Source organism: Arvicola amphibius, chromosome 1, assembly GCF_903992535.2.
Source record: "Arvicola amphibius chromosome 1, mArvAmp1.2, whole genome shotgun sequence".
Lineage (NCBI taxonomy): Eukaryota > Metazoa > Chordata > Mammalia > Rodentia > Cricetidae > Arvicola > Arvicola amphibius.
In genome coordinates, this window is record NC_052047.1 from 43,727,711 (window position 1) to 43,741,606 (window position 13,896).

The 13,896-nt window shown below is 44.7% G+C and overlaps 1 protein-coding gene across 1 annotated transcript in view; it reads right to left on the reverse strand.

Moving 5' to 3' along the window:
* Nucleotides 1-11,349, reverse strand: part of Pcdh7 (protocadherin 7) — a 403,528-nt gene extending 392,179 nt beyond the window's left edge. Inside the window, exon 1 of the mRNA XM_038317453.1 lies at nt 7,497-11,349. Within this exon, the coding sequence (XP_038173381.1) occupies nt 7,497-10,670 (3,174 nt within the window). The 5' untranslated portion in view covers nt 10,671-11,349. The remainder of the gene's footprint in view (nt 1-7,496) is intronic.
* Nucleotides 11,350-13,896: the final 2,547 nt, after the last annotated feature.

Here is a 13,896-nt window from a genome sequence, read left to right on the forward strand (position 1 = left end):
TGAGGGTTCTTTGTAACAGTTTGGATAAATACCACGCACTACACAGTCTATGCACCCCAACTCCTAGACTTTGTTCTATCATCCAATTGTTTGTGAGTTGCGGTTTGCTACAAAATCCACATTTTAAGTCTAACTGGTGTGAATTGTCTCCTTGAGGTGAAGAAATCCGCCATTTGTGAGAAGCAGGGCAGAGTCTGGGTTCCTTTCAGCCTTTTACCCTGGCCTTGTCTTCAAAACAAAATGAGAAGCAAAGGATAATTAAGTTTTATTCAGGAATTTCACTGTTGATTCGATGATACTTCAGAAAATGGCCCTTTTGCAGAAATCAGATAAACAGCTAATGGCAGAGAAACCTGTTAAGTGTACATTAGGGATTTACATGGGCTACAGCAGTTCCCAACATTTTATGCTTCCATGTTGTTCAATATTCTTCATTATTTGTTTAAAAGCTACCATACTGACATATTCAAACATACAAAATAAAACCAAGTGAAACAAAATGAAACAAAACCTTGGGACTGTGGAACTCTTCCCAGTTACTTCGGAACTTTGAGAAGATTGTTAAGAGGGCAGGGCAGAGACTGTGATAAATACAGTCAGACTATGTCAAGAAGGAAACACAAAATACAGCAAACAGATGCACAGATATACAAACACAGCAAGGCAGACAGGCTGTCCAAAGAATGCCGACTAACCTAGACCGTCACTCCTACAACTAAAACCACCCATTTACAATGGAAATTACTTAATCCTTAGAACTGTGAGTTTATATTATCTGCCATAAAACACCAAACTCCCTCTCAATGCAGTCAGCAGCATTGGAGGGTACATATTCCTTCTGAATGTGGCTGCAGTGACCTTGGTAAAGCGAACTGAATTTTTTTTTTTTAAAGAAAAAATTCTTAGTGAATTCATCAGCAACAACCAAAAAACTCATTCAATTATATGGGTTCTTTGATTATTTATCTCAAGATTAAGAACAATTTAATAAATTACAGTGCCCGTGTTACACACAGAAAGTCACAGAGGGTACAGAGCATACATTTGATAAAAGTGCTTGGAGTCATTGACATTCACGTGTGGATAGAAACACAAACACAAACAGTGACGTTCTGAACTGCACCACAGATTGGCCAAGAGCCTGTCCTCTCCCAGAACTGTCTGCAAGGCTGGGAGAAGTGGTGACGGCACAGAAAACGATCATCAGTTTAGGGTTTTATTTGAAGTCAGTAATTTAGTGCACTGTAGACCAAAAAAAAAAAAAAAAAAAAAAAAAAGTATGAAATTCTTTTTCCCTTTCTTCACATAAAGCCAAAGTCTTAGAGTTCTTGTTACTGAATTTTTTTTCTTTACTAATGATTTTGCTATCAAGTGTTAACAGTTGCTTGGCATCTCTTTGGGAACGGAACTGTACACATCTGTGAGTAATACATGGCTGTATTAATACTGCCTTTTTGGAAGTTAACTTATTTTTAAGCTATTTCTTTTCCTTAAATAGGGAAGAAAGGGCACAACAAGTGGAACAAACAGTGATTGGCTGACACCCCACGGCCAAGGGCAGCTCCATCAGGTGTCGGGGTAGCAAGGTGATCACAGAGTTTGGTGCAAAATGGAGCATCATATTAGAGTGGAATTCAGCCAAACACCGTAATGTATGGATGTAGACGCATCTGAAAGGAAAATAAAGATTTATGTAGGTTAAAAAAAATCATGATGTAGACAATCTCCCTAAAGTCTTCTTACACTCTATGAAAACGCTGACACAGAGGTCCGGAAATAGATAAAATTCTTATCTGCAGATTATAGATTTATAAATAATAAATACTCTCAAGGGGGAAAATTGACTTGTCAGAGAAACCCTACATCAGAGGCTTTATATGGTTCTCTTGTTTGTACACAGCGTTAGAGCTCAATACAAACATCACTAAGTTCCTCAAAATAAACCTTTCTTCCGCCCGTGAAACATGAATTCACCAGAAGTGATAATTAAGATTAGTTTTAGTGGTTTCAGCTCTGCTCCTCTTGGATGCGATTTCCCCCACTAACTAATGCTAAATAAAGCACTGTGCAATGTACGTGACACAGGCTTTGCTTTAGACAAGAGTTTAAGGGCTTTCAAAAGTAAGAAAAAAAATTGAAAATGACACTTACTGTAGATTTACATTCATGGCTTCTACTTCTCCATCCCTGCCCCATCCCCACACTAGGGGTTTCTCTATGTAGCCCTGACTGCCTAGAACTTGCTCTGTAGACCAGGCTGGTCTCAAACTCAGAGACTGGCCTGCCTCTGCCTGCTGAGTGCTGGGATTTAAAGGCGTGCGTCAGCTTTTACTGTTTCTATAGAGCCACAGTCAATAAGCAAGTCAGTCCAGAAATTGCTTCCACATGCTCCACATGTTAAAGCAGCATTGGCTACACTTATTGCAGTGCCCACACTGTTCTCCATCACCGAGGTCAATGACTCTAATCCAGTGGATTCTATGGCCAAACCATGGCTAAGAGTCACTGAAGTTGGTAAATTACATACTTTCTCTATGATGCTCATGGAGATTTAGAATCTACGTATAGTTTAACACAAAACAACTTATTCTTTCAACTGAAAAACAACAAAAATGTCTAACTTTTCTACAAAACTTACTAGCAAGCACACTGGGATGAAAGTAAAAACCATGTGTCCTTGTATGTTCGGGACAAGTAGATAGGGCATAAAGGAACCTATAAAGGGGGTTACTGGTTTGGTGGAAAAAGCAAACAATTACTTCAGTAAGAATATACAGACATTGTCATGTCTAATCCTGAGAATATTTTCATTGTTTTCAAATAGAATGCTTTTCTAGTAAAGATATGCTGAATGATAAGTATGACAAGAGCTTATGTTTTTACTGTTGTGCTGAATTTAAAATGCTGTCAATTACCTTTTTGAGCCTAGGCTAAGCAAAACCACATTAACTTTGTTTGATATACATCATCAATTGCTACCTTGCATAGGAGAAAGTGTGATGAATTCTTATTGAAATCTGTAAGTTTTGAGGTATAAATTCTTTGATAATTCTACACATAAGAACTGGAGCCCAGGGCAAAGTTAGACTCTTTTGTAAAGAGGTCTATATTTATAGCAAATATATTAGCAAGGTTATAAGTAAAACGAAACCAATTCCTGCGCTGCTGCATTCTACACAGAAAAACTTACTGAGTGTCAGCAGGTGTTTTTACCTCTAAAAGTGGTTTAATTGTTAATGAGAGGCCTCTGGTTTACATTATATCTCTGATAACTTTGTGACCCCAATCAGGTGAATTTTTTCATGCTAGTTCCTCGGTTTCTTCTTCTGTAAATTGGTAGAACAGCTAAGGTGGTACATTTTCATTCTAAAAATTATAAAGCTCATGATTCTAGATACAGGCAATAAGCTGTTGACTAGCATGCTTTTATTTGTCCTTTGTGTAAATTGAATATTTGAGTATCATAAGCACATCAGCGAATGAACATTAACACAAAATAAAGCGCTATTGGCCCCATGGTTGCTTCACATGCAAGCGAGCTTGAGTGTAAACAGAAAGAAAGTGTGTGACAGCTAAGACTGTGGCTACTTCAAACATTCTTATAATTTGTCATGCCTATCAACAAATTATCAATTGATTGATCTATTTAAGGTAACAGGGAGCGACATTTAAATTGTCCTATATGGATTTCCCTTTAAAACTGCACATCAACCACGGACAGCATAACTGGATGAAGTTTCCTATATTCCTTACTCACACAAAGATCCAGGTAATATTGTTCAGTAAATGTCTCTGTCCTATTAGTTATCCAGTTCCTGCCTGGAATACCAAGCCAAGTAGAAAAACATATGCAGATTCACTGAGCGTCACGAAAGCGTTCTTGGTTATAGACAGGTGCAACAACTTGCAGACATTCGTCTGGAAAATTAAACTGAAAACTGGATAGAGCTGGCATCACTTTGCAGATATGTTAGCACTAAAATATATGTGCTGGTGCACAAGCAAGCTGATTCTTAATTTTCAAAAATGCGGCACTCTGATAATAAAGGAAGCCATTCACTTACTTCCAACATCACAGCCGTCTTTTCATTAAGTTCAGTTGTGTTATTATATTATTTAAGTGTATAAAGAACACTGAACAAAATTTTATTAAGGAGGACATTATTCAGACCAATTCAGTAGTTCCTTAACAGAAGGGAAACTGTCGGTGGAGGAACAGGGATCTTTTTCTCATGGATATATTGAGATCAGCTCAAAATGGATCTTGAAATAAATGTTTATTCAAGCTCAATTCTTATCAAAAATAAATTACCTTACTTTCCATTTATAAAATAAAATAAACTTTTATATATAAATTCATTATCTTAAGAAATGACATACCAAGTGATAAACTCACTAGGGCTTACAAATAGCAGAGAAGAGCTAATTCTACATTTGTAGTTCATTGATTTTTGCAGTTTTGCTGAAATTATTTAGCATGCATTTTCCTTTTCACTATAAATTAGATGCACACTTGTCCTTTCTCATCACAACACTAAAAGCCACCAAGCTCGCAAAACAACTGAAGAACTAAATGTAAGGGAGGCAGTCTCAAAAATTCTATGGATGAGCTTCACAGTGCTTAAAGTAAACATCAGGTATTGGATGGCAAAGACTTTTGCTTGCACTGCCAAGGTCTGAACTATGAAAACCTAGGTCCCACCCTCTGGTTCTTCAATGTGTGAATTTGAAAAATGGTTTCAGCCACTCTGCAACACATATCTAGAGTAAGAATTAAGAGGTGCTTGAAGTAAATGTCCCTAGAGCCAGTGAAATCAATCCAACAGAAATGGAAGAGGGGAAGTGCGTGTAAACACTATTTTCAAACTCTTTCTGGGGATCCCTTGGCTTACTACACTGTGTTCCCAGATATCACTTAAGAGAAACACTTCCAAATGCTCACTTTTTCCTGCAGAAAATACTAAAACACACATCACTTCCATTTCATCAGTATAAATAGAGAAGTATAATAGGCAGTTCAGGAAATAAATAAAATGAAGGCATCGTAGCAAGTGAAATCTCATGCTTTAAACAGTCCCCTAAGGAACTGAAAAAGTACAAGTCTCAAATCTAATAAACTGAAAGAATAGAAGTCTCAAATTTTAGGCAAATTCATTTATTAAAGGAGGAAAACAGCAAAATCCTCTATGTGTTTAAAACTGAAGCTAAATAAAACAAAACATGTCTTAGTTCTGTGAAAGCTAAATCTTTTACGAGCAAAACCAGAAAAGTAGCTACTTATGACACAAGCAAAAATCCAGACCAAGAGAACTGCACTCATGTCAGATGGTACAACGGAAGTTGGAAATGGATCTCTTGTCCCCTGACAGCAATATTGAGCAGATGAAGCATATCAATTACTATTACTAATTACATTAGGGGGAGAGTGTTTCATTTGCTTTTCTTTTTATTGTAGGTCAGCTGTTTACTTGTGGTTAGAACTTTGTACATCTTTGGAATGCCTAATGGCATGCAAGGTTTCCAAAGTCACCTTTGCCAAGCTAAGTGCTTTGTTCCACCCGCTTTGTAGGGTTTCTATTTTGGTAAGTGGATTTGGCTCAATTAAAAGACAAATGCCATACATTAGTTAATTTATGAACATATCACTTTGCTTTTCAAATGGCGTGCCAATTGTCTTATCATTTGATTTTTTTTTTTAAATTCAAGAATACAGAGCTATGCTTTCAAATGAATCAAACCTAGCTCAAGTTTACACCCCAGACTTCATGTGGTGTTTTCATACACTATTTGTAAGTTTTCCATTATACATAGCCACTCAAAAGCATACAACTAAACAATTTAGAATACAAATACCACTCTACCATAAGGCAACATCACTATTGGTACGGTAATAGAGATAAAAGTATTCTGTGGAAAACCATCTTCGTATTATGCTGCGTTAATGCTATCATTTTCTCAGGAAACTTAAAGACCCCAGTTTATTTGCATGTGTATGTAAATAATATGAAAAAAGTGCCGCATTTTCATTAAAGTCGTGCTTCTTTACAAAACTGATGAAGGCATTAAACACCAGGTTAAAACACATCTGCTTTTAATTCTACGTAAAGCAATAACATAATAGATATAAATTTTCCACAGGGTCAAATTGTGTTCTCAAATAAAGAAATAATTTAAGCTTACATGACTCCAAAGATCTATTTTCAAAAGCCACATCATATACACTAGTTCAAATCTATAGTCTTTACTGCTTTTAAGGCTGGATTAAAAAAAAAAACTTAATTCTTCTTAACCAAAGTAAAATTCCACAAGTAGAAAATATTTTAATAATACTGAAAACTATGAGAGCTCAATATTTTCTGAAAAACACTAAGTGAGACTATATAACAACTTCCTCCTTCATCACAATTCTTCTCAGATGAAGCATTCTACATGCAAAACATGTCTAGTAGAAGAACCATCACATTATATCATCTAGCAAGTCATAACTGTAATTCTTAAGGTGAATTTTGGCAATAAGAGACATGGGATGCATTCTTTGCAGTGTTTGCAACAGCATTTTAGCAATGTCTGAAAGATTCCATTTGCTGTGTGTCGAACTTTGGTGGACATAAAAAGTAAACTTCTGCATAATACCTACCACAGAGAAAAGTGCAAAATAAATCTGACATATTTAGAAATTCCCCTCAACATATGTATGTATGTATATAACCATTTGAAAATTAGACCAGGGAATTGTTAAGCCAAATAGCACACAAAAGTAACACACAGAACCTTGGTATTTCTAGTATATCCCAAATCTCTCACAAGTATCTTGTACTCAGTACAACCTAATTTTGTTTATAAGCTTTGGAATACTGAATGTGAAGAATTCAGGTGGCTGATTGTATATAAACATAGTTGCCTACTAATTATAAATAAATGGGGTTATAAATACAAAGAATTAAAAATGCAATTATGCGTGACACTTGTTTATCATTAACTACTGTTAAGGCACTATTTTCATCAAATCAAGTCAGTATGGCAGGATTTCAAAATTTTGGACTTGGCTCTGCATTTGTATGAATCAGTAAATGCTGACTTGTAAAACCCTGCATGATTCATGACGCAGTTAAAACTTTTCAGTGCCCAATTAGCATGACCACCAGTAGTTTCTCTACAAATTTTCACTTAGAAGTCTCCCAATAAGATATACATATTTATCCTGTAAAACATAAGATATGAGTGAACTAAGGCTGGCCAGTGCACACAGAAGCACAAAACACTACCTCTTCCTTAGGGCTTATGAAGCCAAGGACTAGCTTGCAAAATAACAGGGGCACACCTCTGTCCTCTAAGGCTTCTGCTACATTAATGTCGTATAGATGAACATTAAAGTCCTGGTTTTAAAGCTAGAAGGACCTTTATCAAGGAAAGACATGACCTCATAGAAGCTGCAAGTTGTCTCCAAGTGATCAATGCTCTCTGGGATATGTAAATGTATCTGGGATACATCTTACCTGTTTGCTGTACTTGTTATTGGTTTGACAGCTGTACTCAGAGCAGTGATCTGATCCAATTGAAATGTTGTCTCCTGCTCCCACAAATGTGTTGGCTGGTGGTAGATCTTGTACAGCCTGATGTTTTTTCCCTGCAGTTGGTGACTGGGGGTGAAGTTGGACAGTTGGCAATGGGGAACTAGATTTGTAATGCCTTGCCAGGTCGGGACTGCCAGGCCCACCATTAACTGATCTGTATCGGCCCATGCTTGGGCTGTCTGACAGCTTCTCATTGACACTATCATACCTCTGTCCATTTGGTTTAGAAGCTTCCACAGTGACAATACTGCTGTAAAGTGGCTGCTTAGATTTTTTATTTTTCTTGTCTTTTTTAGGCTTTTTAGATTTGTCATGCTGTTGGGGTGTAAAAAAGTCCTCGTGGTCCTTTTTGCCAGCTTCGTAGCCATTTTTATTTTTGGACCTGCAGTATCTTGCCATCATGACAATTAAGATGATTAGAATCACTGTCATAATGCCAGCCACCACCCCAATGACAATACTGAGTCTCTGTTTGCTAATTTCATAGCTTGGGTCACCAGCTATATCCTGGGTGAGCGGGGTGTGCAAACTTCTGACTATCTGGGAGTCAATCACTGTGGCATTGGAGACACTTTCATTGACAAATACATGCACCAAAGTTGTAGTGGACTGGGAAGGCTGACCGCTGTCATTCACTTGCACAACCAGCCTATGCAAGCCATAGTGCTTATGGGTGAGTTTTCCTACTAAAGAAACCACACCACTGGTGGGATCGATCTCGAACAGTTTGAAAGGATTCCCTCCCACAATGCTGTAGTTCAAGTCGGCATTGATGCCATCATCACTGTCTGTTGCCAGCACTGTAGCTACTACTGTCCTGACATTACTTGAAGGTGGCAGCAACGTGTAGGAAATGTTTCTGGGAAGGGTAACTGTGGGAGCGTTGTCATTTTCGTCCATCACAAAGAGGGAGACAGTGGCTGTGGCCGATCTGGGAGGATCTCCCCCATCCACTGCCTTCACTCTGAAAGTGTATGTAGTCTGATGTTCCCTGTCAAAAGACACTGTGGAGTAAATGGTCCCTGTGTCATTTTCAATAGAAAAAATGTCACTGTTCTCCTCTATGTACAGGCTCATCTCTGCATTCCGTCCCTTGTCGGCATCCATCACGGTGACCATTCCCACAGGGCTGTTGGGCTGCAAGTTTTCCTTCACGTAAAAGGTAAAGACGTCCTGCATAAACTTAGGATCGTTGTCGTTTTTATCAGCCACCTGTACAATCACCGTGGTGCTGCCCTGCAGCACAGGAATGCCTTTGTCTTTGGCATTAACTTTAAACTCATACCTGTCAGTCTGCTCCCGGTCCAGGACTGTATTGACCAGGATGTCCCCAGAATCCGGATCTATGGCAAAAGTCCCCATCACTGAGGAGTCCAGAGAGTAAGTGATCTCTGCGTTCTTCCCACTGTCAGCGTCTGTCGCCAGCACAGTGGCTACCCTCTCACCTGGAATGTTGTTCTCTGGAAAGTAAACCTCAACCACAGACTGACCAAAGACAGGAGGGTTGTCGTTGGTGTCTCCCACCTTGACCACCAAGGAATTGTTGCTGGAGAGGCTAGGACTGCCAGAGTCCACCGCTACTATGATCACGTTGAACTCTCGGGTGGTCTCATAGTCCAGTGGGGCCGATGTGTGCAGGAAGTACTTTTTCTTGTTCTGATCGCCCTCTGTGTCGCTGGCTGGCTTAAGCTGGAAAGGCACATCTCCCACTACTGTACAGGTGACTACCCCGTTCTCGCCTTGATCTCGGTCGGACACCTGCACCAGGGCTATTGGCGTGTCCACCAGGACGTCCTCGGCCACGTTGGCCACTCCGTCCTTAAGTGGGATACGTCCTATCTTGCGAATTTCGATGGAGGGAACGTTGTCGTTCTCATCTTTAATGTTGAGGACCACGGTGGCCTTATCGGTCTTGGGGGGCTGCCCACGGTCACGGGCCATGACTGTGAATCGCAGCTGATTCACTTCCTCGCGGTCAATACGGTGCAAGACACTGAGCCAACCGGACGTTTCATCCAGACGCAGTAGCCTTCTTACCGATTCGGTAGCGGCCCCAAATACATACTCGATCTGTCCATTGACCCCCACGTCCAAATCGGCCGCGCGCAACTGCAGTATGGGGGTGCCCGGAGCGCTGTTCTCAGCCAGGTCAGCCTCATAAACGCTCTTCTCGAAGCGGGGGCTGTTGTCATTCACGTCGGTGATGAGCACCCTCAAGATGGCCTGTGAGGACCGAGGTGGATCGCCCCCGTCGCGCACTCGGAGGGTCAGCTCGTAGGAGTCTCGCTGCTCCCGGTCCAGCGCCCCCTTCACTATCAGTTGCGGCTGTTTCTCGCCATCTGGAGTGTCTGCCACCTGCAGCTCGAACACACTGCTTCGGCCACCAGGACCGGTCCCGCCGCCACCCTCAGGCACCTCCAGCCGCCGCTTGGAGCCTCCAGGGCCGCCACCGCTCGCGCTGTTCCCGCCGCCCCCTGGGTAGGGGGCGCTGTCCGCCGGCCCCGAGCGTCTTCCTTCCCCGCCGCCACCGCCACCCCCGGGCTCCTGGAGCAGCTCGTAGCGCTCGATTCCATTGCGACCGAAGTCACGATCGGTGGCCGTGGGCAGCAGGTAGAGTGTTCCTACAGGCCGGTTCTCTTCTACCGTGAGGGTGAGCACCGGTGACGGGAAGGTGGGCGTGTTGTCGTTGATGTCCAGCACGATGACCCGACCCTCAAACAGGTCCACCCAGCTCTGCGAGGGCCCTATCACGGATACCTCGAAGTCCAAGAAACACTCATTCTCGTCGAAGATCATCTGACACTGGGGCAGTTTCTCTCGGTCAATGCGCCGCTCGCTGGTGCTTAGCTCGCCGGTGAGGTTGTCAATCTTCAGGTACTCAGAGCCAGACTCAAGGCTGAAAGTCACCTCGCCCGAGCCGGTCACGATGCCCAGGTCCGAGGCCACATTGCCGATCCGCACGTCGGCGGGGCCCTCCTCCGCCAGCCGGTACCGGAGCAGCTGCTTGGCGGCGGCCAGGCTAAGGCAGAGCGGCAGAAGGAGGCAACAGCCCAAGCACCAGCCGCGCGCCCATCCCGTAGTCCGCATCCTCAGCATCTTCTCTTGCTGCTGTTGCTACTGCTCCTTCTAACCACAATCCCCCTTGGCACCCCCCTCCTCCGGGGCTGGCCGCCTGCCCTCCCCTCGGTCCTCCTCTCCGGGAAAGGAAGAAACGAGAGGGAGGGGAGGGAGGGGGCCAGAGTAGCGTGTAGAGTCGGCCGATGGGAGGAGGCAGCTATAGATGCTTCTTTTTTTCTCCTCTTGCTTCTTCCGAAAGTTATTGTTTCATAATTCATGCAATGGGTGCTAATCGCCCTCTCGCCAGCCACCGTTCACTCGCAGTACTTACAGTTCACGGGACACTGCGCGCCACGGACTGGGTGCCTCCACAAAGTCATCCCCGCAGCGGGAATATCCTGAGATCCAGTCCCCAAAGCTCTGGGAAAGGGGCCGGAACAGCTTCCGCAAGAGAGCGGTGTAGTCTGGAAGCGGAGGGGAGCAAACCTGCAGCCTTCCCCTCCTGCCAGCCGGGCTAGTCCTTACTGGAGTTAAGTCCAATTCACGTTCCAGCCACTCACTCTAGACCCAGTTTCTGTTTAGGCTCCGGAGGTCCAGATAAACGTGAGCCGCTTCCTGCAAGAGCCTCCGGGGCCAGCAACAAGCCAGTCTCAACTCTGACTCCTCTTAAGCTGCCGGGAAGCCACTCAACATATCTTGAATGAAAAATTTCACGGCAGGTCGCTCTGGGCAAGGTGCAGCGAAGACGCCTCGCGTCACAGCACCGTCTGCGATCGGGTGCCCCCGGCGCGCCAAAGAGCAGCCCGAGCCATCTTCAGAGACGCCCAGAGTCGTTCGCTCCTCACCCCGGAGAGCTCGGGTTTCTCTTTTTTTCTTAACAACTCTGCGCAAGGTCATTAGTCACGAAGCCGCCGCCTGAAACCGCAGCAACCTATTCGCCCGTAGGGGCTACAGTCGAACCGTGCGCACCGCGCGGTGCCCAAGTTTGGATTCTCAGCCGCAGAGTCCGTGCCTTCCCTCACCTGCATTCGGCCCGCGTGTTGGAGCAGAGGGATCTGCAGCGCTGTGCGCGATTCAGGGAGGAGATTGCAGCCTCTCTCTCTCTCTCCGCGCTCTCTCTCGATCCCTCCCCTCCCTCCCTCCTTCTTTCTCTCCTCCCTCCCCTTCTCTCCTCCCTCCTCTCCTTTCCCCTTTCCCCCCTCTCTCACTCTCTCTCCTGCACACTCTCTCAGCTTCTTTCAGTCTCAATGCAGGGAACTCGAGCTGAACTTGATCCCTTTGCAGTTCAAAGGTGAGCAAGCCTGGCTCCGTGCAACCGCGACAGGGCCGGGTGAAAACGCACGGCCGGGCACTCCTAACGGCAATTAACAAAGATGCCCAATTCTGTCCGGGTTTCCAAAGAAAAGCCAAAGGCACTGAGGCGGGGGTGGAGGGGGAGGTGGAGTCAAACAGAGCTGCCAAGTAGCTTAAAAAAAAAAATCTAGTTTGCCAACGGGAGAAAAAGTGCCAGTCGGTTGTTGTCTCGGAAGTGCCCTGGCGCGGCGGGTGAATTCCGCAGTTGTCTCGTCCGCTTTCGCGTCTGGGAGAGTCTGGTGCGCGCGCTCCCGCCGTCTCTCCCGCGGTGGCCGTTCCGAGACACCGAATCGCCACGGGGAAGCTCCTACTCTAGCTATCCCCAAGCCGGAAACCCGCAAGTTTGCATAAAGTGGTGGTTGCTGCGGAAAGCTCGTGGGCTCCGGACTCAGACTTGTCCCCGACGCTGCAGCGGCGGCGGTGGTTTCCGAAACTACACAGTTGCAGAGATCCAGGGAGGAGGGCACCGGGAAGGGAGGCGGGAGGAAGTACCAGCCAGCCGCTGCGCTCACAGAAGCCCGGCTTCAGTTCGTAGGGCCGACTGGGCACTGCCCAATCTCAGTCCCTTTAAGCCAAAACCTATTTCTCTTAGCCAGTCTGGGGAGGGGGTTAATTGCTTTTCCCCTGTAGGACTGGTAGACTTTTCTCCGTAGACTAAATCCGGATGCGTGGGTAAAGGCTGTAGTATTAGTATACCTTTCTCCTACGGCCACCCTCAAACGATGTATTCCTCCCGCCCCAACTCCCACCCCCAACGCGTCTTTGCTTCGCAATTGAGCATCTGGGTTAGTGCATTGCTACTGATAGGCTGAGGACATCGTCTGGGTCCCCAAAGCGAGGCTTGTGTTCTGAAAAACCATGGCTGGCTGCAGTAGTGTTGAGAGAACATCAAACTCCAGTGAGAGACGGAGAGGATCCTTTTTTGGAGCACAGACTTTGGAGGTCTGGTTCGGGGCGGGGAGAATGCCTGCCTTTGTTTAAATGCTTGGAATTCCTGTCTTAGGGCTTTCACTGGGGATAGACCTTGTGTGCACGCGCCTGGGGAATAAAACACATACTAGAAGGATTGATATTATTATTATTTTTTGAGTAGAACCTGCAGCCTTTAGTAAGTGACAAAGTGTAGCGTCACCTACCTGGATATAAGGGAAATAAACTTTAATGGCAACTTTGTGTACCGAGTATGCTTAACGTCTTTTCTCTCCTTTTGACTTTGTGCCTCGTGATCGTCCCTGCCATTCTCTGGCGTGAGGCTTTCCCAGCTCTCAGTCAAGACCACCGCAGTCTGCCTAGTAAGATCTCAGGGTTGGGGTGTTTTTCGAATAAAAACCACTCACTCCTCATTTATTTCAAAGGCTGTCAAAGGAAAGCTCTCTCCCTTAAGATTAAGAAGGGCAAGACTGGTATGTGGTATTTGGATAGCGCCCTGACTATCTCGAAGAATGTTGCTGAGGTTTGATTAGTCTGGGAATTTAAAGGTCTCCCCCTATAAAGAAATTTGGGGCGGACCCCCCTCCACCCAATGCTCACAACGGTAATTTTGCTTTTTTGTGAGATCAGAAAGGAGCCGCTGAATGATTTAAACAAGGCAAATACCAATAAAGTCTAGGAGCACAGGAAGCGCGCGGTTGTTTGGGCGAGCGCAGAGAACTGGAATGGGGAGGGGGGAGAGGCACTGGTTTCCAAGATCTCTCTAGGGCGGCAGTGGAAGCACAGAGGAAGAATCTGTGAGTAGTATGTGCCAGGGACCTAGCGAGTATTTTCCTGTCCCATAAAGCAGCATCTTTCCGGGAGGGGTGCCTCCTCCCCCTCAGATAGAACGGCCTTCCCCGTAACCCTCCCGCCGTCACTGCCACCAGAGCTCACAGCTCCCTATCTGCAGCATCAGCTAGAAAAGCCTGGCGCGCAGGCT